At 47.7% G+C, this 24,869-nt stretch overlaps 1 protein-coding gene across 2 annotated transcripts; it reads right to left on the bottom strand.

Moving 5' to 3' along the window:
- Window positions 1-57: 57 nt before the first annotated feature.
- On the bottom strand, window positions 58-24,000 carry mtmr3 (myotubularin related protein 3). Of its 2 annotated transcripts, XM_084457549.1 has the most exons (21): window positions 23,849-24,000; window positions 20,827-20,906; window positions 20,387-20,459; window positions 18,971-19,060; window positions 18,687-18,803; window positions 16,053-16,135; window positions 15,742-15,908; window positions 15,503-15,599; window positions 15,107-15,220; window positions 14,436-14,626; window positions 14,091-14,222; window positions 13,860-13,971; window positions 13,030-13,225; window positions 11,348-11,533; window positions 10,824-10,994; window positions 9,817-9,962; window positions 7,636-9,157; window positions 5,781-5,891; window positions 5,542-5,630; window positions 4,474-4,500; window positions 58-3,402 (listed from the first exon to the last, which is right to left on the bottom strand). In XM_084457549.1, the coding sequence occupies exons 3-21, from the start codon at window positions 20,387-20,389 to the stop codon at window positions 3,231-3,233; spliced, it is 3,726 nt and encodes a 1,241-aa protein (XP_084313675.1). In that variant the 5' UTR covers window positions 20,390-20,459; window positions 20,827-20,906; window positions 23,849-24,000; the 3' UTR covers window positions 58-3,230. The 2 variants fall into 2 exon arrangements, with proteins under 2 accessions (XP_084313675.1, XP_084313676.1); XM_084457550.1 differs by lacking the exon at window positions 4,474-4,500.
- Between the last annotated feature and the right edge of the window lie 869 nt (window positions 24,001-24,869).

Raw genomic sequence — 24,869 nt, forward strand, 5'->3', positions numbered from 1 at the left:
TGTACAAGTAGGCTATCTGTTCTTGCTAGAAATGACACATGGAATTAGCTCATTTTATTTTCATTTAATTCTACATCAATGTAATCCTCTTCAATGTAAATTCAACAAAACAAAATATTCATACTAAACAAGGAGCACTTGTTACAAGAAACTGCTACTGTATGTACAGCTACAAAGTCCTCTTCAACAGGTGAGACAGGTGAGAAGTTTCAAAGTGCTTGTCAAACAAATGGGAAAAGAGGGATATGAGGACAGAAAAGCAGGAGTGACCCCTTTGAGAGAGAGAGAGAGAGAGAGAGAGAGAAAGGGAGAGAGAGAGACCCGTATTGGTTGGCACCAGTCTCCACCCGAAAGAGACACTCTCACACAGGTCCACACACACTCACAGCCATGCTGATCAATACACATACACATTCAAGCTAAACAAAAAAACGTGAATTGCTGGGCCATTGCAGTGATGCCTCCTACAGGAACGAAGTGAACGGCAGCTTCTTAAATCACGAGTGAGAAGAAATGAATCAAAAGCAGTCTAGGATGAGGGACCTCAATGTGTGTATCCCCCCCCCCTGTCCCACACTCACATCCAGCCACAACAGCACCATCGCCCGCCCTGCATGGGGACTCCACTGCTCATGTGGGTAACCTGACTCAATTAGAATACTGAATAGAACATTGGACTTTCATTTTCAGCTTTATTTTGGTGAATTTACTTGTATGGCAGTGTCTACTTGATAGATGTAATGTTGTGCAAAACAAAACTTGAATCACCTTTTTTTCACATTCATGGATTATTGGATAGACGAGCTTGGTAGCCCATGCCTGTGCTAGTAATGCTGTCTGACCCTTACACCTCAGCCTGGACAGCAGAGACATTGCAGGTGACCAGTGGAGACATTTCCCCCTCCCCTCTGCCCTGGTTTACCCCTCAAGGTCTTTGCGCTCTGAAGCTGAGGAACACTCACTTCCCCTTAGCCTTTGAAGTGAACATGCTAAATGTGATTGCCTTCCTGAGGGATCACCAGTGCTACATGGCTGCCCATGCCAGGTCAACATAAGAGACACTACTCCTATAGAGATGAGTGGATCTGGATCAAATAGGTGGAAATCCCTGTGACTACTGTGAGTTATAATAGGACAGAAGTGCTGATTAGTAATAAAATATTGGCAGTATTGAGAAGATCATCTTGAACATAGGGTATGGTTGTATATTGTTTCTACCTTTAATGCTCCAAATGATTGCTTGTAAAATACAAGGCGTAACAAAGGCCATTCTTGATGATGAAAATCTGTAAAGCAAGAATCAATCAACAACTACAAGTGCAGTGGGTGTGTCTGTCCTTGTGTATGTATGAGCATGTTTGTGTGTATGTGTACATGGTAGAGGTAGTGCGTGCATGTGTGAATGGAGTATGTGTGTTTGTGTAAAGGGGATTACTTTGGGTTCAGGTTGCTTGTTTTGGACCACCATTCTCAGTGCATAGGCATCTTACTGACGAGGGCCTTCGCCTCTTACCACCCTCCAGATCGCTTACTGATAAACACTGATTATCGTGTGGCAATTGAATTGTCAGAATTTGAACAACAATTCAAGAATAAAATGTCAATAAATAACTGAAAAGTTGTCATAGCATTTAACCGGGAAAACCACTGCAGCATCAAAACAGGATACCCTGCTCCTCTTAAAAAACAAAAACCCACCACTGTTCTCAACAGGTTGCAAATATATATATTTTTTCCTGCAATCAACAACAAAAAAGAAAATATACAAAAAAAAAAAAAAAAAACCTTTTTGGTGACTAATTTAGTGAGCCACTATTCAAGGATTCTATACATTTTCTTAAATGCTATATACTTATCTGAATATATTATTTAATTTCTTTATTCATTTATTTTACAAAAATGTGTCTGCCAGGTTATTAATGGCCCTTAGGCAGGGTAGGGTGTCTCTGGGTGATGTAGTAAAGACCAGACCAGCCAACAGCACCCTCTAGTGTCGCTGGGTGTTCAGTAACTACACTACACTAGCACCGAAGCAAACATTTCAGCATGATATTCAATCCTTCTCTCTCGGGGCATAAATCAGGAGGTGACTCAATGGTTAATGTGCTAAGGTCTACGAAGTTCCTCTTTTCTGAACCTAAATGTTATGCTGAACCAAAATCATCAAAGTAAGTGATTTCCCCTGCCCTTGAGTATCTCCATGTAAACAAGTCCATGTAACAACCACAGAGAGATGAGAGATGTGTCCCCTAGTGACTAGATAACATTGCGTCACCTCAGATTGAAACCTTAGATTTTATGGACTGAACAACATGATGAAACGTATACTCACGCAACTATGCTCCCAGTGCCTGCTGGGTAGACTGGGGGGGGGGTAGTTTTGAGTGAAGGGCATGAAGGCAGAGTAATCAAACAGACTCTGTAGCAGATGCCACGTTCCAGCTCTCTGATAGAAACTGACGCCACCACGGTCGAATACCTCAGAGCAGATGCTTGTCTTGGACATGGAAAAGATGGTGCTGAAAAACTGTTCTTAATGCCAGCTTTTACCATCTACACTCAACCTGCTCTGGGTCAGTGTGGCATCCAATCACACCCAGGAGGAGGGGCCTAATGAAACAAGCTGTCGGAGGACTCTCATGTCTTGTGCCACTAAGACCAACCCTCACTAGATCGCAGACATCCTACGCCCGTCTCCTGCTCAGAACACACTGGAGCACAGTCTGATGAAGCAGCGAAGTCTTGTCATTTCATAATCAGCGCCATTCCCTCTGCCGATGTCTCTTCTGATTTTGATACACTCCAAAAGAAAAGGTCATTAGGAAAGGATGGTACACAAAAAAAAAACTTTGCAAGTGGGAGGAGAAATGCTGTACTATGTCTCAGGTGAGGACCCTCTCGTGATGAAGAGGACCCTCTAGTGCCGTCCTGGCCAGATGGACCGGGCGGTTCACCCTCTCTCCTACTGTCCCTCCAGCGCAGTCTCTCTCCCAGCAGCCCCGTGTGACCCTGTCCATCCGTTCCTACCCATAACCACCATCCAAGTGCTTAGCATCCCGCAAACACATTCCCCTCCTCCACCACTACTACGGCCACCACCATATGAAAATCCATATTTGCAGTACACACACACATGTACATGGGACATTCTGTAGCTCCTGTGTTCCTCAGCAGTGTGTTGGCGGCTGGGGCTCAGTTCCAGTCCCAGTCCCAGTCCTGGGGTCCCTAGGCTAGTTGGAGCTGGCGGTGATGGGCTTCTCCAGCTCCAGCTCCATAGGACCTGTGTTTATCTGGAGGTTGCTGAAGCAGGTCTTACACACGCGGCTGGGCTCAAACAGCTGCTGGCTTGGCACAGGGATTTTCTGATCGCAGCAGCTGGCACAGAACACATTCCCACAGTTCCTGTAGGAGGAGACCAGAGAGGGGGGTTCAGTTTCAGTTCCCAGACTTCACTTTGTTCAATTACTGCAAAAGTGAGAGAAAACCGCAGGCATCATGTAACATGAACAAGTGCAGTAGAGCATTATCTATTATCCTGACACCAGAGCGCGTACATGAATGTAAACCTGAATGTCATTTACAAATACCTAACCCGACCTCTAACCTAATAGAACTTTCATGCCTCTAACAGTTTAACAGATTAGACAGATTATCATTATGGTTTAAGCATATCACGACGGCATATTTTGTCTAAAGCACACAACACACTGGATTCCACCAATCATATGATGCTAACACAAACATACAGGAAGTCCATGCTCCCACACACAACATGGCAGTTTGTTCCCCTGCCTGTACTTCGCTGAGGCAGCTGAACGTAAAACATGACCCTCTCGGAGTAATAAAAAGGACCATTAAATATTGGAAGGTGCGTCCACCCTGGCCAGGTACAGCATGTGTCAGTGAGCTCATTGAGGGGCCTCCAGCACCATGCTACACTGGTGGAAGGGAGGTGCAGGTTGTGTAGTGGAGGCGCCTGCCTGGAGGTACAGTACGATGAGGTGCTATGGGGGGGTGGTGGGGTGAGGCCAAGAAGTCCAGGGTGGACCATGTTTACGGGGTGGCTTGACACTTAGGTCATTGGTTTTAAAATGTCCAGGTGACACAACATGAGGTGTTAGTGCAAGGCGTCCCCCTGCAGCGCACTCTGCCTCAGAGCACCCAACTCACTACCGTTACACAAACAGCTGCACGTTAATATCAGAGATCTACCACTTGTCATGCCCACACATTCCACAGGACGGATGCCCAGTGAGAGCCATCTCTGAGAGCTTCCGTAATACAGCCGACATAAAACAGAACAGGGGACACGCAGATGCAGCATGGAAGGTTTTGTGTGTGTGTGTTGGGAGGGGGGGGGGGTTAGGAGGATGATGCCAACCAAGAAGGTGGAGCGATGCAGGGTTAAAAGGAAGGAAGGCACGTGATGGGGGGGTGTGGGAGGCGAGAAGGGACAGTGGAGCCATATCTCACCAGGCCTCTTGGACAGGCTTCCTGCCACTGTGGAGGAGAGGGGGTAGAGAATGGACAAGAGCAGCCATCAGAGAGTGGCCCACACCAGACTCACACACACTGCCCTGTCGTGATCTTCCCCTAGCCCTACCAAAATTACTATTTACCAACACCTCCTCAGTTTTACTCGTCTGTCATAATCTACACCCCTTCACATAATCTTTGCATATCTTTGAATATGTAAAAGTTAATTGTGATTAACTCCGAACCCTATTTTCCCATATTCAAAAGGTTACTCAGCGCAATGTTTGAATTTTAGACTCCCGGCTACATAACACAAACCAGCTGCACTGTTCTGACACTTCACTACGTGACCTTGTGAGTGTTATTTTGGACCGGGACCAAGAGATGCTCGCCAAATGTCTTGCTGACCAAGATCGACTAGTCTGGATGATGAGTACAAATAGTGTTAGCCTTGGATAAAGTTACTGTAAAATCATGAACTGTAAAACTATGATCAACCAATCATCTGACCCGATCTAGAACACTATGCCAGCAGTTAAGCTGACCCATACTGCCCTGGAGGAAAGGGGAAGTTAAAGAGCACAAAAACAAGACAGGAAATGAGAAAACCAAAGAGGAAATGCTATCTAACCAACAGAGACTACAGAGCACGTGCTTGACAGATGTGCCACACTCACTCACTCACGAGCACTTCTATAAAGGCATGGACTTTTATTTTAAAAGAAGTCCAACAAATATGTCTTCTCTTAAATAACTGGCAAGATACAATGACAGCTTCCATTGTCATTTACCAGTAATGCTTATGGGTGTAACACAAATCATATTACAACACCTGAATCACAGGGTGGTGCATTTGCAAGCCAAAAATGCCCTGGGACAGAATATGAGCAAGCGATTGGTGGGAGAAACGTAGAGGAAGTGAGCACAGGACAGAAACCCATCCAGCCTTGACAGAGGACAGCGTCTGTGTGTCTCAGCAGATCAGATCAGTGACAATGGCTGGAGGGCACGACACGGCCCGTGACAGCCGGCCTTATAGCGCGGACGGGAACCTGTGGTGTTTACCTGCAGTGATGCTTCCTGGTGGCGAGCCAGAACCGGCTCTCGCAGCCGTAGCACTGGGCGGCCAAGTGGTCCGGGTACCAGCGAGTGACCTGCAAAACAGCAGCCAGATCTCAGTGCCGAGGTCAGCCAAGCTGCAACTACTAACCCCCATTCTCCGTCGTCTCTTTCCTCCGTACTACTGCTACGCTCCCAGAGACGTCACCTGCGATGAAGCGGCCTCTGTCAGCCGGGCGGCCTACCTCGGTGTCCTGCTTGTCCACCTGCTCCCAGCTGGCCTCGGAGAACAGCTCAGTGCTGCAGCGTGACAGACAGTTGTGGTCCAGGTTGTACTCAGAGTCCGTCATGGACGTCTGGACAAAGAGGGAACAAGACAAGAGGCGTGTCGGCCTGCTTTCGGAGGACTACGCATTTTCAAATTTCTAAAGTCGATCTAAAAAGGGACAATGTACTAGGCTTGCCGCGGTTGTTACCGGTGTTACTCGGTGTTCGGGCATACACCGTGTATTCACCGAGTACCTACTTGAACACCGCCACACCGTTGTTTTACCCATTTAGTTAATTTTCGCATATCAGCGCCCGCTCATCAAGCCCAAATAAGTGTCTGATCTGCCCCTCCGCATGCACACACAGAACAGAGCGGAGTCTAGAGGAAGAGGAAGGTTATGGCTGCAGCCTCTCGTGGCCAGCTAGCCTAGCTAACGTTAACAGCTAACCTAGCTACCAAGGAGTGGCTGTTGCTATAAGCTCGCTGGCAAGCTTATTCTAGCAGCCTATTCTCTCGCCTATTCTATTAGTCTAGCAGCGTTTCGCTCATAACTAACATAGCTGCAGCAATTTGGCGTTGTACGAGGTGCGACCGAAAAGTCCTCGGATTGTGTCAGCCACGCTCATGCCTCTGTTTGAATTGAAAAAAACAATGATATCCCTTTGTTGCCCTATATCTCACGACTATTCTGGTCTAATATTGTTCACCTCACTCAATCAATGTGTAATTTCTCTGCAGATTCTGTAATAAAAATGTTTTGAGAGTGTACTTTATTGTAATAAAATTGTTGAGTTTTGGGAGTTGGTAGAGAAAAGTGCCACAACTTTGACAAGCTACCTCTGTGACACTCAACAAAACAGCCTGTCACAGAAGCACCGATTGAGTGAGGTGAACAATATTAGACCAGAATAGTCGTGAGATATAGGGCAACAAAGGGATATCATTGTTTTTTTCAATTCAAACAGAGGCATGAGTGTGGCTGACACAATCCGGGGACTTTTCGGTCGCACCTCGTATGTCTCCATGGCTAGTCTGCAAATGCGTGATCCGAGTAAGGTAAGAATAAGATCAACATTACACTCGGTCCTGTGCTTCTTTATAATCAGAATTTGTTTAATGCCATGCAGTTTAACATACTAGGCATTTGCTTTGGGCATGGTTCATATTCCTAGTAGGCTATGTTGAAAAACTACATGGCAATAAACTAATTCCGATCATAAAGAAGTACAAGACTGAGTGTAACGTTTATATCTCACTGTGATCACGCATTTGCAGGCAAGCAGTGGAGGCATACAACACCAAATTCAAATACAATGTAAGGCAACGGTCTAACGTTAAAGATCAAAGCAAGCACTCTCTTATTGTAGACGGTGTTATCGGTAATACCGGTGTTGTCATGGGTTTATTAGTTAGTGGGAAAAGATCCCCACCGTGACATCCCTAAAATGTACAATTCAAACATAAATGTTATGAAACGCTATGCGTGCGTAAGACCGTGCGGGGGAGTTCAGTGTAATCTACCGGCTGACAGTTAAAGGAGTAGTAAAGGGAAAATGCATGTTTAGCCCTGTTTCGGTGAGCTTCTTGTCTTTGAAATTGAGAGTTTAACATGTTTTTGAATGATTTTTCAAGGTGCCCACCCACATCCATTGTATGACCTAAATGGTGGTAGAGCAATTATCAGACTTTCTCAAAAGTGCTAGTTTTGTCAACGTTTTGATCTAAACCATTGTATATGATCATAAGTAACCTTAAAACAGGGCTAAACATGCATTTTCCCTTTACTACTCCTTTAAGGGGTTGATAGTAGTTGATGGGCGGGGCCTCACCACTTCGTCTCCCATGTCCCCGTTGACGCGGAGCGACCCCCCGTGCTGCTGGCTCTCCAGGCGGCTCCACAGCTCCTGCACCTGCTTCTTCAGCGTTTCCACCTCCATCTGGTGGCCTGCCTCGATCTGCCGTAGCCGCTGCTGGATGACGTCCGTGTGCATCGTCAGCCCGTCGTCGTCCAGGCGGCTGCGGTCGCGGGGCGGCTGCTCGGGGCTGCCGGCGGCCGGGCGGCCTGGCAGGGCGTAGAGGCAGCGGTGCTGGGAACAGACGCCGCCGACACGGGCGTGCAGGGTCAGGGAGCTGTAGCTGGCCAGGGACACCTGTCGGCTCAGCGGGGTCCGCGCCCCGTTCAGCTTGGACCACTGAGGAGGAGGAGGTGGAGGAGGAGGAGGAGGCGGTGGAGCGCAGGGCTTGCCGTCGGAGGCACTGAGGGAGGGCAGCACGGCGCCCCCGTTTAAAGTCCTGCCGGCCCCCCGCTCGGCCTCCGGGCCGTTCTCTCTCCCGGCGCAGGGGGGCTGGCTCCGACCCGCCGCGCAGGGCCGGGGGCCAACGTGGGCGGGGACCGGCGCCGGGGCCTCCGGCCTGACGCAGGCATCTTCGGTCAAGGTCTCTGTGGAGCTCTCCAAGAGAGAGGGCCTCTTTTCGGGGAGCTCCAGGGGCTCTGAGAGGGCCCTGCTGAGGTCTGGGCCGTGGTCCTCAGCAGCCTCTGGCTCCTCAGGTGTCCTCTCCCCAAAGCCATTGGTCATAGTTCTGTGGTCAGCGGGGGCAGGCTGGGCTTGGCTGGGTGGTCGAGGACTGTCGTCCGGCCCCTCCTGGGCAATGCGGTCCGCCGGCCCCTCGGGCTCCTGGTCCACTACAGCAGCCTGCTCCTCTTGGACCTCAGTGGGCAGAGCAGGAGGCTGGGGAGGACTGGCCGGAGCTAGCGACACGCTGGACTCCCCGGGCTCCTCCGCGCCATTCTCCGGATGGCGACCGTTAGCAAGAGGCTCCGCTGGAGTCTCAACTCCGTTGACTCTCGCACACTCATCGGTCTCGACGTCGCTGGCGTTGGCCTCCTGCTCCGTCTCCACCTCGCCGACGCCAACAGTCTGGGCCGGGGCGGCGTCGGCCTCTTTCTGGGCCTCTGCTCCGGCCTCCTCCTTTGTGGCCTCCTGGAGGATGTTCTCCATCTGTCCCTCTGCCACTCCCACCGCCACAGAGAGCTCCGCCTCCTCCTCGGCGGTCTCTCCGGCCGCCAGCGGGCCTCCGGGGGAACTCTGCCCCTGCTCCGTCTGCAGGCCTGGGGGGCCGTCCTCGGCCGGCTCTGCCTGCGGCCCCGCCCCAGGCTGGCTGCAGGCCCTGCCCTCCTGCTCCTGGGGGCCCCCTCCCTCCGGCCCCCCGGCCACATTGAGCTCCAGAGAGCGCCGGTGGTCCTGCCACTTCTCATTCAGGCTGGGGTCACTGGAGCGCCGGTTGGGGGCCTGAGCGGTACCCAGCTCACATGCACTGGGCAAGTTATCGAAAGACCGGGTCTTTGGACGCCTGTCAGTCAGGAGGGAAGGGTGGGTGTTTGGGGGTGGGGGGGGGGAGGAATTGAGCTGATTAGCGCATGGAAACGAACTTTCATCACTAAACAATGGCCCAGTGTCTATGAGGCATTATGAGTGGGACTGTAGCAGTGCACATAATCAGTAAATCATTCCAGAGCGTTCAGGATTAAGAGGTGTATACCCACGAACGGAAAATGCTGGGAGAAGCAAGGCAAGTGATTGAGAAGATGATTTAGTAGTATAATCAACCGTTTTGAACCATTGATCAAAGGGGAATTAAACAGGGTCACACCCATATAATACGGGAAAAAAATCAAGAGTTAAAAAAAAAAAAAAAAAAACACAGATCAAGTTATCATTAAGCAGCAACCTTAAGCAGAAAAAAAATATCTGGTGGGTTGGTGCTACAGTAAACATGACTGACCGGTTCATACTCCTCCTCCGTGACACGGTGACGGTCATGAGACATGAGATAAGCAGAGAATAAAACCATCTCAGTTATCCGGGACGTCGAGGGCCCTCAGCGTTACGCGTCAAGCGGTTAGGCCAGATGAGCAGCTCTAGAGCGGGATTCCTCTGGCTGTGGAACCCATCTTACATGAGGGCGGGTTGGGGGGGCGGGGACGGGCAGAACCAGCACAGCAGGCTCACCTGCCCAGGGGCGCATCCTCAGGGTTGGCACCTGGCACCGGATAGGGCGCACACGACTCGTCGGAGGGCGTGGTGGGCGAAGAGCTGGGCAGGTACACCGCCGTCCACAGCATCAGGTTACGCACGTGGCACACCGGGTGGAGCACCTGCAACGACAGAATGGCGCTTGAATGGAATACCTTTTTGATAAAGGTTTTTGCATTCTATAAGCTCTCTTCTCTCTAGAGCATGGGTTCCCAAACTCCATCAATGTGGGCCTCCCCTCTGAAAACAGTGACACACCCACGCCCCCCCCAAACCCCAAATTTGTCCATTTTGGTTGGCTCGCTGGCACTTGTTGCAGGTTAACGTAACTGTAATGTTGCTATACATCACTCCCATTATATATTTCGATATTCTGACCTTTAAAATCATGTTTCATTCATAAAAAACATAGAAAATTCAAAAATAAAAAACATGTTTTTATTTTTATTTTTTTCTAACAATCCCTCCGCGCCTCCACTGAATTTCTTTGGCGCCCCCCAGGGGAGGCCCGCCTCCCAGTTTGGGAATGCCTGCTCTAGAGCATGGAATAGGAGGAGAAAAGCAACATATGATATGTATACACAGTTGGGACTAATGGATGCAGATGCAGATTGTGTTTTGATCTGTGCATTGTGTCTTGTGCTTAGGGGGCTGTGTTTGTATGTTTCGACATGTGTTGTTTTCTATCGTGGGATATCTCCTGGAGCGTTATTTGTGGGAGGTTTATGTTCGGGTGATGTTGATTATGTGTTTATTTTTAGACAAAACACAAGAAAGGAAAAGTTAATGACACCCACTGAGGCCCACGATCACGCAGTGTTTCGCCTAGATGATTGTATATCAGGTTATTAACATCAAAGACAGTTTGAGATATGTATGAATGAAGTACCCTGGGGCAGGCGAGCCAGGAAGTCACCAGACTGTACGGTATAAGAGGCATGAAGGAATGTTCCAGTCTAAACAGAGGAGCAGTGCAAACATACGGTCTCGGAGTGGGAGGAGTAGAGCATGTTCCTCAAGGCGCGGTTATCTGGTCTCAGCAGTGACCACACGGAGCAGGTCCTCTCCTGGACACGACGGTCCTCCCTCTCTTTCCCACTGTTGCACAGGAAGGTGCCAAACAGACAGGAGTAGGTGTGCTGCACCAGCTTCACCTGCAGACAAACAAACACACCCACACAGAGAGACACACACACACACACACACACACACGCACACACACACACACACACAGACATAGAGACATAGAGACATGTGTGAGCTTGCTCACATCTCAGGTATGATCATGAATAGAGTCAAGAAAAATGTCTTGCATCTCAGAGCCAAAACTATCACACATATCATATCAAAGGCTCAGATGGATACAAACATTTAATCCACTTAAATCTGAAATAATTTGCACTGATCCAAATGCAGCTCTTCAGTTGTATCAAGTGCTCTGATCTAATTGAGATTTCTGCGTAACAGTTTGATTATCAGAGCCGTCCGGCAGCACAGGCACACTGACCAGGAAGGCCTCGTTAAACTCAAAGGAGCATGGAAACTGCCTCTGTAGTTGGTGCACACAGTCCAGCCACTGCAGGAAGACTGGGCAACGCTCGTTCAGGTCCTCAGAGTTCTCCCCGTGACCACAGCGGTCAGCAAACTTGTGACCAAAGTCCAGCCAGTCAGTCTCCACCAGCACCTGGAAGCCCTGGACACAGACACCAACAACAACAGGTTAGACTACTAGATTAGAATTAGTACTGTCAATCCATTAAAAAAATGTAATCGAGTTAATCACAATAATAGGCTGTGATTAATCATGATTAATCACAAGTTTAAAATACTAGTATTTACTTCTTGTTTTTTTTTTGGGGGGGGGGGGGATAAAACAATTGGTTGAGGGTAAAAACCAGGCCATGGCAAAACCGTGCCCCTGTTATTCCTGCAACTGTCCGTTCCCGCGCCTTGCTTTTGACGTGTGAATGATTTTACAGAATCAAAACACAAACACAGACTTAAATGAGACTTGCTAATTAGTTTTAAACCAAGTAATCAAACAATTTACTCAACGAAAACGCCAGTTATTAAAGGATTGAAACTTTTTATTAGAACGAATTAGCCTGTACAATGTGTGTCGTGGTGGCCGCACAAATTATTCTCTAATTCCATTTTTCCTTGTAAATACAATGTAAAAACAACAGATGTCTATATCCACACATTAGATGGGCTATTTCCAGTGTCTCTTGTGTGGGCAAATATCAGCATATAGCCTACTTGAAATGACTCACAGCAATAGCCTACCATAAAATGCAGAAAATCAGGGGCTTTCACGGATATGAAATATTTATTATTATCTAATAATCGGCTATTTAAACAAATAAACAATTGACAAGCACACCCGTTTGCATCACATTATAAACAATTAATAATACTTCATATAAGTAAAATGAAATAATAATTATTTGATGATTTTTTTTTGCCTCAGGTAAGGGAAGTCTATTTCCAGCACCTGTTTATGAAAACAAAATAGTCTGTTCTGACTCAGAACCCCAAAATGTGTTCTAAAGTAGGAGAATTAAACTTTTTACATGGGACAGGGAAATAGGCCTAAAGGAAAGATTTGTGTGATTATACTTTTGTTAGTGCAAACCTTTGTGACTCAGCAGCTCAACTGTACGGTTATCTAAACTTCCATCTGGAAACTTTTTCAAATGAAATGTACTATTCAGCACACCGGGGGCTGTCTCTTAAGTCATCTTTGCGAGTGTTTACGTGAGTGTTTACCTGGCTGAATTACTGAAAGGCATGTTTACTGAAAGGCAGGTTTCACATATCTACTTTTCACATGCCTTTCAGTAATCCCGGCAGGTAAACACTTGGAATTACGTGAGGAAATCCGGTTCAAATTTGGTAATATGATTAATTATGTTTTTTCCGAATTTTAATGCGTTAATTTTTCCAGATTAATCGCGAGCGTTAACGCGTTAATGTTGACAGCCGTAATTATAATACAAGAAAACAAGGTGACGCGTCATAAACCTGGTTAAACTTAACATAGTTAGACATAAAAAAGTGTGTCATTCATTTAACTGCATGGGTTAACTCTGTTAATCTTCAACTTCAAAACAAATGGGTTCATCCACATATCATGAGGTTACAAAGTCCCGTGGTAAAGCCTGTGTCCCCAGCTACACTACAGCCTACCTCTATGGTGCGGTAGTACGGGTCCAGCAGCAGCTTGGACAGGGCAGCTATCTGGGGCGTGCGGTCCCAGCCGTCAGAGCAGTGCACCAGGACGGGCCGGTGGTCCCGGTCCACGGCGTTGACCACCAGCAGGGCGGCCTTCAGCAGCAGAGACAGGTGCTGCAGCCACTTGGTGCTCTCCAGGGCAGACAGCCAGCTACGGGAGCAGAGACCGGCAGTCAGGCACACAGCTCGCTACGCAACACTACAGTCAGGCACACAACTCGCTACGCAACGCTACAGTCGCTACCTCACTGTGCTCTGACAGACCCATCTCATAAACACTGAGAAAACAGCGTGGCTGTTCTTTGTTATAGAGCCTTCTGGGCCTTCTATTGAGGTAGATGGAAGGAAGAGGTTTCAAGTTCAAACGTTTTCTTTGTTGGCCTTGCACTGGCTTTGACCATTGTTTGGAGAAGCTGTACCCATTATTGTTTCTGAGCACTTTCAACAATGTGCTCTTGATTCAAAGGAGACAGCATGATTCAATTACAACTAGGCCAGTGGAATCTGTGAGGGCAGATGGAAAGAGATCCCTTCGTTTGGGGCTGGGCCAGCTTTCTAAAATCAGACACAGATGTGCAGCCAAGGCCAAAACACAGCTGTGATTACTAGTTACTAGAGTAACTGTACAGTCAATCCACCACTGCAGACTACCGCCTGCCCAGTAGCACCAGCCTATATGGATCCGTCTCAGAGCTGCGGCCATTCTGAACGGCCCTGACTGACTACTGGCTGTCTGTTTGGCTGGCTGGGTTGCTGGCTGACTGACTGCTGGAGGCAGAACTCACTTGGCAGGGTCGGGCATCTGAGTGCAGAGGAAACGCAGGGACTGGAAACTCTTGCGTATGGAGTGGATGTTGGCCATGCCCATGAACACCACCTCACAGTTGGGGTAGTACTCTGGAGCAGATGGACGAGAGTGTAAGTGGAATAAATCGAAAACGATGACGCGAAACTCGAACACAGACGACAACTGGACTGAGACACCGCCCCTGCGGACGTGACACAGCCCGCCGTACCTGGGCACTCGCAGCCGCCGCCCTTAGCCCTGTTGGCCACTGCTGCAGCGTAGGACCTGGCGTCGAGGATGAGCAGCTTGTGTGGCTGGATGGCCAACGTTTCCACCTCAGAGCTGCTGTTCATGGAGGACTCTGATATACACAGACAGAAGACTGGGGTCAGATCCACGGAACATTTGATCACACCCACCATCTTAGAAGACTGAAGCTGAAAAGATAGCAAGTGAAGATAACAGCAAAACCATGTTGAAGGTGACCGGGTGTCAACCAAGTGTCTGCAGCAAATCCACGCAAAAAGACAGCGGTGCCTCAGCGCTGTGTGTGTGTGTGTGGTGACGGACTAACCGAAATCAGTGTCGGAGAGGTCCGCGCCATTGGTGTAGGAGCCGTTGGCCATGTGCTTGCGGTGGCTGCCGTTCACGGCGCACGCCTTGGCGATAGACTGGACCAGGTGCTCGTCATCGGCGTTCCGCCAGCCCCACCAGCTGACCTCGGGCTGGCCACAGCGGGCGATCACGGCCCCCGAACTCTGGTGCCTGGAGGGGGAGAAGAGGCACGGGACAATCAGGAGAGATCCAATAACAGAGGCCACTGTGTAAGACAGCAACACGGAGGAGCCGGCGAATGGATTCAAGCATGGAATCACAACAGCGCCCTCTACGTGAGAGAAACCCCAACAGAAATGCTAAAAAAAAAAGGGTAAACAAAATGAACAACACTGAGAGGTAGCCTTCCTTATTATATAGCCAGCCAGCCAATCAGCCAGTCAGTCAGTCAGCCAGTCAGCCAGTCAGTCAGTCAGCCAGTCAGTCAGTCAGTCAGTCAGTCAGTCAGTCAGTCAGTCAGTCAGCAAGTCAGCCAGTCAGTCAGTCAGTCAGCCAGTCAGTCAGTCAGTCAGTCAGTCAGTCAGTCAGTCAGTCAGTCAGTCAGTCAGTCAGTCAGTCAGCAAGTCAGCCAGTCAGCAAGTCAGCCAGTCAGCCAGTCAGTCAGTCAGTCAGCCAGTCAGCCAGACCCACCTGTACACCACAGATGGGAACCTCTTCCAGGAGCGGAAGGCTGCCACGTTCTCCAGCTCCTTGTCCGTGATCCAGGCTGGCACCAGGAGTTGCTGCGGGTAGCTGGAGCACAACCTAGAAACACCAGGCGGTGCAGGGGTGAGTGACACCTCAACAAAGCCTCTGTCCACAGAAAACCTAATCCTGGCCTTGGCCCTTATCTGCAGGGGCTTCCTGGAGGATAATACCACAATCACTCTCTGTTTCACACACATACAGACTTAACTGTGCTCCATGCCAACAGCCCAGAAGAGTGAAAGGACAGTTGTCCCGGCAGTTCTACCGGGAAGGAGCCGAGGTAATCGGATAAACCCAGTGGACAGGCTGTCGGTCGCTGCGCTCCACCACACACCGTACCTGAACTTGCTGTTGATGTCTGAGATCCTCCAGGCGTTCTGAGTGTCGAAGCCCATCCTCTCCACCTCGTTCTTGAACCAGGACGTCACATGCTCTCCTTCAGGAAGGACAGGAGGGAGGGGGGGGGGGGAGGTGAGACGAGGCCGGGGCAGAGGACGGGACAAGCGGCTCCTTGTCACCGGCACAGTTGTGGCAGGGGGGGGGGGGTGCCGTTTGGGGACGACGGGGCGTAACCCTACCTGGCCTGCACAGCTCCCCGTGCTGCTCTTTCTCCCCGGCGTACACGTCCACGCACCAGGCATGGAAGGCGAAGGAGAAGAGGTCCTCCGGGCGAGACGGGGGACGCGCCGCCGCCGTCAGGCGCTTCAGCCACTCCTGGCACTGCTCAAAGGTGGAGAACTGACACCTGGAAGACACAGTCGACGTCACTCCACTCCACATCATCTCAGATGAAGTATACTGGAATGCACTCCGCGGGTTCATGATAAGAGGGGTGTTGAGGGTATGGGAGTCGTATTGTGTGTGTTTGTCGCGACGCCGCCGGTCCTACCTGACGACCTTGCAGTCCTTGCAGGTGACATGGAGCTGGAACATGTCACGACACTCGGCGCTCTCTATGAGCTGCAGTGGGACCTGGTGGGAAGGGAAGAGCATGCTGGGATTCAGGACCAGCACACGGAACACCAAAACCCTCCAGGTTGGCTTTTCTCTCACAGAGAGAGGAACGAGGAACACCCCCAAGACTGCCGTAGGACCAATCACATGCTGTCAATGTACAGCATCTTCACCCGTTATCCTCTCAACTCCAAGCCAGTTAGTAGCTAGTGTTATGACGTGTCATTCATGCCAGGGTTCATGTGCCACAATTAATTTTCAACTGCACCCAAGCACACACTGTACGTATCGCGATGAAAACCAGTCGTGATAGTCGCTCAATGATGCATTGCATTTCCATGATGCTTCAATTTTACATCCATTTGTTTATTTCATTCGTGTACGGTATCAAGGAAGGCCAGGAGACACCAAGTAAAAATGCTGGCACATTAGTTAGGCCAGACCTAGAGTAGATTCTCCCCTGTATTATAGATAGTCCTAGTTAGTCTGCAGGGTAACACCCTCATCTGATCTAAGCAAATAGGCCTACAGCTGCTACAGCGTCAAATACTAACTTTATAAACCATACGTGTTGAACATGGATACACTTAAGTAGATGTCCCTTACTTCTACTGAGCATTCCACCCAAACCATTTCTGTTTTGCAGTAACTGTGAGACAGGGTAGTGCTGTTGTTGATGCCGTCACACTCGGCCCAAAGCCATGCAGGATGGACAGGCCACCAGTAGGTTAACACACAAACGCGCGCGGGCACACACACGCACAGACTTTATCTGTTGCCATGTCAACCACCCCAGCACGTGGGCATCACGTTGTGCAGCGGGTACTTACTGACACCTCACAACAACAGCTCTGATATCCAAAACAAAACGGAGGTGGACAAGAACACAGACACAAAGGGGAAAGATGGAGTAAATGCTGTGTGTGTTCCGTCTGCTGACGCCACACATTCCCCACATTCTCACATCCTGCCGCTCTGTTTTAATTCCTGCCCTCTCATCTACAGCTCTGATCTGACCGCAGTCGACATTCCTCTGGTGCTTGTTAAGGGCCTGCTCGCTCTCTCTCTCTCTCCTCTCCTACTCTTTCTCTCTCTCCGCACCTCCCACCCCACTGGCACGTATGTGAGCGCTGAGCCGCTGACATGTGATGCACAGCACTCGCCATGGCGTCCAGCTACACGAGGAGGACATCAGTGTTCTGTGTTCAACGATAAGTTGAATGCAGTGAGCAAGTCTGTAACTAGGGGTTCATTCAGGTCTAATCCCAAGGTCCCCCCCAAGTCACACGTGCACACAATCACACTCGCACTCGCGCACACGCGCACACTCGCACACACACACACTCACTCACACACACACACTCACACACTCACACTCACATTACCAGCAATGGAAAACAATGATATGGGGGTGCTGTTCACTGGAACAACTGGGAAAATCTAACCAAGGTGAAGATCTGATTGCATCATGTATCATGCTTTAAATTCTTGCACATTTACCAAGTAGATTTTTGCACACCATACAAATACTGAGAACATCACAAAATAAACAATATGCTACCTGCACAACTATACAGTGATCACATATAAAACACTGAAACAAGAAATTGAGTCTAGACAAGATACAAAAGAGGGATTTCAAAGAATAACCAGATATGTGTAACCAAGCCGGTCTCTCTCTGGCAGTGAGCAGGGGGAGAGGGAGGAGGGTTGTGTATCCCCCTCGGGATCCTTGCAACTATGGCAACGGCGAGTGGAGAGGGGAAGCTGAAGGACTGAGGGCAGAAACAGAGCTGAGGAGGAGAAGAGTCCCTCTGTAGGCACTGACCATCCATCAGCAGGACCTTCACTCAGTGTCCTCTCCAGACAAGAGGGGCGCACTGACCACAGAAGCACTCTCAATTTATCAAGCGCCCTGGCACACTGATACAGGGACCAGAGACTGTGGGGCTTTACTGACTGTTTGAAGCAAAACAAAATCGGTGCATGGTTGGGTTTTGTCACCCTCTTATGGGCCGACCACACCGAGAAGCGCCGTTAGAGGCGCTGCCGCTTCGAACCCGCCTCGATAAAACAAAACAGCAAGGTGCACCTGTCTGTGGAGCTACTGTACTGTAGCCAGAATAGTTACCTAAACTCTATAACACAAGACAAACTTGGATAAACTGACCACATATTGGGAATCTACATGGTTACTTTCTCTTCTTTGAAAACAAGGTGACATATTAAAAGTCGTAGAGGCAGAATTACAACAGAACGGAGGGCAAAGCTCACGATAATACTACCGCATCGAAACAGATACGAAGTGGTAAAGTAGTAAATCCCGCCTTTTGCTTGATTTGGCTACCTGGGCCAATTGAGCAGTGCGGCTCCGCGTCTTGAGCTGAAAAGTTGAGAATATTTCAACTCCCATCTACAAACTGCGAGAAAAATGTGTCTAGCAGCACGAGAGAGGAGTGCACGCCAGGCACGCCGTACCAGAAGAAAACAGTGGTTTCGCTGACGTCGCGTTTCTAGCAACGCGGTCAGCCCCTTAGGATTTCACTCTTTAGAGGTCATCAGTACTCACATTGACGATGGAATCTCGGAACTTGATGTGGAGCCGGTAGTTGGACATGGCGATGATGGCGTCCTCCGCTCGTCCCACATACTCGGTGAACTCCCCATGCAGCTCGGGAAAAGGGACCTGTCACCACGGGAGATCAAAGTTATTACATTTCCATATCACTGGGAAATGATACCTTACAAGCAGACCTGTACATCACTATTGCACGTACAGTATGTCCTTCACACATAACGTTGCAAAGATCAAAGCGTGGTAGTGCTTACTGCTAGACTGGCTGCTCGTCTCACCTGCAGGTTGTCTTCCTCCAGGACCGGGGACTTCTTCGGGAAGATCTGATTGGCCTGGATGCCCTCCAAGCTCTGCTGCCCCTCCTCCTCCTGCCGCCCCAGAAGGAAGTGGAAGATGCAGTTGGGTGTCACCGACTCCTGGGTCTCGTTAAATAACACACTAGGCCTCTATTAGCCCTGCTGTGATTTCCATCCCCACCCAGTTTTCACACCCACAAACAGCCTTTCTGGAAATGAACCTGATTACATGTACAGTAAGAGCTGGAATTCAATTGGAAAACAAAATAGGCAGGTGTGCCGTGAAATTCACTTCAATAGATGTGGGTTGCCCTCAATCTTCCTTGCTCAATCTCCCGATCCTCTCCACCCACACACACTCACACGCACACACACACACACACACACACACAGACACACATCTAGCTCTTCCGCATGCCTGGTGTTAGAGCCCGTCTGTGTTCAGACACCTACTAACAACGTAGTCTATGCTCAAGCACAACATATCATCAGTAATCTATTCACATAAAGGTATCTTAAATACATAACAGATCTAAATGTGTTTTTGCAAGGGTTCCTTTGCCAACAGATGAGCTCTCATCACAAAATCAAAATGGATATTCTTAGAATCTAGAATCCACTGGAGATTCTTAGATGGAAATGTTGGGCACGAACATATGAAGCACAGTCAAATACTCTCTAAAGTGCCAAAATGAAAAATGTGAAAAATGTTTGGACTTTTGCTCAATAGTTCCTCACAGGATCGCTTTGAGCTGGGCCTGCCTGGGGCCAATGGTCTACTGTGCAAGTAGACTCTAGTCAGAGCATGACGCTGCAGGCTGGGACAAAGAGAGATTAGGAAGGATGGTCCACAGAGATGTCAGATAAAAAGACATGGAGGGCAGATCCTGCAGGCTGCTGGCTCAGCGTGACCACTGACCGCTGGGAGCCATGCTGGCATGGAGTGTCGGACGGCATGGCTGGGGCAGCTCTCTGCTGGAGCCAGCCAGGGGGCACCCACTCGACCGCACACACACTCGCAAACACAACACACACACCGACACCCACACACTCCCTGGCTTTATGATTGACAGAAGACATCCCGGCTTTCACACGCTGTGGTTCTATTGCCTCCGTATCAGTCCCAGACAGTGACATTAACTACTCCCAGTGAACTGAATCACACCCAGTGAAATGCCTCTAGTCAAAATAAAAGATCCTCTGCTGAGGAAGCAGTCTGGGTGGAACTTTGACACTTTGACACAGACATAACAGTCCATCCCCTAGTAAACAGAGATGATTACAAAGGCTGAAATCAATGGAGAGTTTCCGATTGTGCAGACAGCACAAGGGCCGTGGGACAGACGGCTATAATTATTCTCATAGGTTAAAAACAGCTATGATGGAAATGCACTTTACCATGGCCCCAGTGAAGGAGTGCGGGTCACTGGACAAGGAACTCAGGTCTGCCTCTCTGGACCCAAACCTCGGTCTGTAAGAGAGGGATCAGGATGACAGGGAGAAAGAGAAATGATGTTCATAATTCACCCCCATAAACCAACCCCTCTCACTGGTACATAAAACAGGAACACTCTCTTTTGGTCTAACTTATTCCAAAGGTTAATTTGCTAACAATCCCTCATTAAACAACCCCACATGGATGAGCGTACAGCAGTAACTGATTTAAAAGAATGTCATGAATCACATCGATCTCTGTCACAGCATGCACAGTTACAGCACTCATACATACTAGGCCGTTTTCAGGAGCAAAAGCTAATTCATTATGACAACTATAACAATATCAAAGAAGAAAGTACAGTGCAAAAACTTTGTAGCGATGTACTGACTTCAGAACTTACCAAGAACAATGAGCCACAGACAATGTGTTATCCTGACGATCCCGTTTTGACAGTCTCAGTTAGAGCGTGGGCATCAAGTTCTGCAGCAGAATCAGAGAGGAAAACATGAACCTGCTTAATGACACAATGTTTGCCTGTAAACCCTAAACATCGCAAAACAGGATACTTTTCACTGCACCATCCAATCTACAATAGCCCTTTTCATTCCCCTTGTAAATATAACTAGGCCTGGTAGTTACAGAGGGCTGAAAGTGAGGTGACAGATACCATTTGCGCAATGGAAAATGCATGCAGTGGGTCTTGGGCAGTCCACCTCGAGTCTACACATTCATCAATGAGCTGGACAATCAATCTAACAAAGACCCCCAACATAGAACACCCTATAAAATACTAGGAAGTCAGCATCTTCTTATAGCCAATCTATTCTCAGTTTTCCTACAACTTGAATAAAATGAAATTCAAATATAACCCTAAGGCAGGAAACATGCTGCCTCTACCTCTTATTCATTGCAAAACAAAAGATATCATAGTAACGGCCTATTCAATTTCAGTGACTTGGCATAACAATAAATCTTATTTGCTTAATGTGTTGGTCGGATCTCCATGGATAGCTTTATATAAAAATTAAAAAAAGTATATACAGTATGTATATAGTATGTATACAGTATAAATACACATACATATATACACAGTATGTGTGTGTGTGTGTGTGTGTGTGTGTGTGTATATATATATACCGGTATATATATATATATATATATATATATATATATATATATATATATATATACACATACATACACACATATAACTTGAAACTACAAGACCCCATCAATGTGAGGATCATCTGTAGGATTTGGATGAAAGCCAGCAGTTCATAACAGTTCCCGACAACAACAACTGCTGGCCTACAACATTAACATGTAGCCTACAAATGTATCCTACTTGTCCATAACAGCAATCAATACATTTCCAAACATCAAGGCCGAGTCATTGTCTCAACCATGTTCAAGAGGAGCTACCAATCCCCAGACCTGCCTGTATTCACAGGCCCACAAATGCTTGAAAGGTCAGACTGAAACCTGATCTCAGCAGGCCAGTGAATGAAAGGTTCAGGATCTCACACACCTTCTTTGGGGCATATAAGAGGCCATCGGGAGTGAGCACAGCAAATTTCAGAGCAGTAGCAGCATCTGAAGTTGTCTTAGTCTTGATAACTCTGAGCTTACATAATTGTTGAGAGTTTCTAAAAGAACACTTTAGGGGGGTCATCATTCCTCCGCCTATCAAGGCATCCACCTCCCTGCTGGCACAGACTGATAAAGCATATCTATGACACACACACACACACACTAGTGTGCTGCGCGCATACACATCGGGTAGTGTTTACTTCAGCGGGCTCGTGACCCATGGCCACAGTTGGGTCTGGCTCTGTGTAAAAAGTGTTAAGAGAAACGGCCAGCAGAGATTAATCCCCCCTAAGCTCAATCCTGTCTCGTGACAACCTTGCACCTGAACCTGCAGCACTCACAAATCCTGCATCCTCCATACATTATCCCATCTCTCTCTTGGTGATTTTAAGGGCAGAGTGAAGATCAAGTGAATCAGGCTTTATAAATAGGCTGGATTATATTCTGGCAAGATAGTTATGCCTGACAAGTTGTCAGACAACATGGTAGCATATATATCTATAATATGTGTGTGTGTGTGTGTGTGTGTGTGTAACTGCAGTGCACATGTCCACACTCTCACACACGCACGCACGCACACACGCAATGCAATTAAAGCACCATAGGATTCTGAGAGTCATAATTGAACATAGGCTTTGACTTTTACTAGATACAATACACATGAATCAACAAACAGATGTTCATGTAATCAACTTGGTTGTTGATTTCCAGCAAACTAAGCAATGTCCAACTAACGTTAATCGTAATTTCCCTGACGCGAGAAATTAACAAATGAACGTTAAGTTTTATTTTATATTAATTCCTAACTACGATTTAGTATGTTGAATCATCTTTGCATGTTGGCGGTCGTAACGGCCAAACGCAGTGACGAGACTTATTTCTGGGCTTGTGCTAGGGACATTTTAACCTGCAACTGAAAAGTTACCGACTCTCCTATATCATAGAGTCTACCTTCATATTGTCAGCTTGTTATGTGCATATTTAGTTATATAAAAACGACCACAAATCATCACTATGAATTCTGTGATGTGTCGCCCTGAAAATATTGCTTGACGATGCCTCGTCGTTGTATGATAATTCCATATTACTGTACCAACGTTACTGTACATGGGAGTTGGTGGGATGGGAGTTAACGGAGCCCCCCCCTCCAGGATGCCCCCCCCTCCAGGATTCCAAATTGCAGCGCTATCGTCAAAATTAGCAAACCAGTTTAAAACCGACACAACGCAGCTAGATTTGAAAACCGGAATTGTTTAGAGGGCACTTTGAGCTACAAATTAAGCTTAATTGTTATCACCAAACGTTGTCTGGTTTTATACATGTGCAGTTTTTGTGACGTTGTCCCCTCAGAATGGGTGTGAACGTAGCCCCTTCCACTAGCTAGCAAACTAGCGAGCAACTATCCATGGTGTTATTAGCGGATAGTGTCCATCTATCGAAACAAAACATTTGTACAATTCTAGCGAAGTATCTATAACGTTACCTAGTACATTGTCGTTGCTAGCGGTAGCTAGCTAGCTAGCTAACATTAACTAGCGTTAGCCAAATCACACATTTATTGTTTGTTTGCGATGTAGCACTAACTAGCTCACATAGCTAGCTAGCCTGCGTTGGTTGTTTCTCATTGGTAGCGTGTTAGCAAGCGACGGGTTTCACTTACTAGCTACTAGCTCCTGGCTGGTCATTTCTGCCACTGAGAATGAGCTAGTACTAGCTTTCTAGCCAGCTAGCTGGAACTGTTTTTGTTGTTGTTATGAGATGGAGGGCGGACCCCAAAACGGGAGGCCTCTATCAAAACATAACGAAACAGGCAGACAAGCCGGCAGACTCACCGAGTGGGAAACAATGAGAATCAAAAGGCCAAAGATTCAGTCGAAGATCCGTGCACCAAGATTGTGATAAATGCGCCTTAATTGAATAAACATTAGTCATATCCGAGGTCAGTGTCAGTTCGTTCCGTTGCAGAGCCGAGTCGCCATCGCTGCAAATCTCCAACCCAATATTAATGTATGACGCGGGAACGTACGCTAACGTAATTACGTCACGTCGTTAGAGATGGGGGGTAGGGGCGTTATGCCCGACCACGTGAACATGTAAACAAACACATGCATTGCCATATAATTTCACGATTGGGAAATAATAAATAAAAACATGCATTGGCGACAATACAAAAGTAGGTATGATATGCAATCAGTCTCTACAACGGAGTCATTGACTGATTCAATAGGCTACATGTCTAAAGTGCTGTCCTTAGAATTTCAAGAGTAGTATCGTCTAGTCTAGGCATGCACAAAAATGTGACAGACAAAACTAGCCTACAATTTCCTGATGTTGATACTGTGTGTGTGCGCACCGTGCATGTGGGTGCTTGCGTGCGTGTGTGTGAAAGAGTGTGGACATGTGCACTGCAGTTAACAAAAAACACAACACACAGGATCTTATACAACGATGTATTGAATGATGTCTTGATACATGTGTAATTCCAATATGCTTTGCATTCTACTTTATCAGTTCTTTAACAACATCTTCCAAAACCTTGAAAAGATGAGATATTTGAGTCTTAACATTATTCCCACTGGCGGCTCGCAGTTTGAACATCAAGCACATCACTTGGTATCCCGTAAACTAATTTTATATGATCAGTGTGGCCTATAGCAAATCCTTAAGTAGGCTATAGTACAAAACGCTTCGTTTTTTCACTGGTCAAAGCTTTACCGAAATTGTTATTTTCATTGGAGAAACAATAGTAGGCCATTATTAATTATGAAATATTTATTTATTTATTTATTTATTTATTTATTTATTGGAGGACTTCTTTTTAGTCCTCAGTTGCATTAAATCCCACAAACAACT

Source organism: Borostomias antarcticus (assembly GCF_949987555.1).
Source record: "Borostomias antarcticus genome assembly, chromosome: 23".
Taxonomy (NCBI): Eukaryota; Metazoa; Chordata; class Actinopteri; order Stomiiformes; family Stomiidae; genus Borostomias; species Borostomias antarcticus.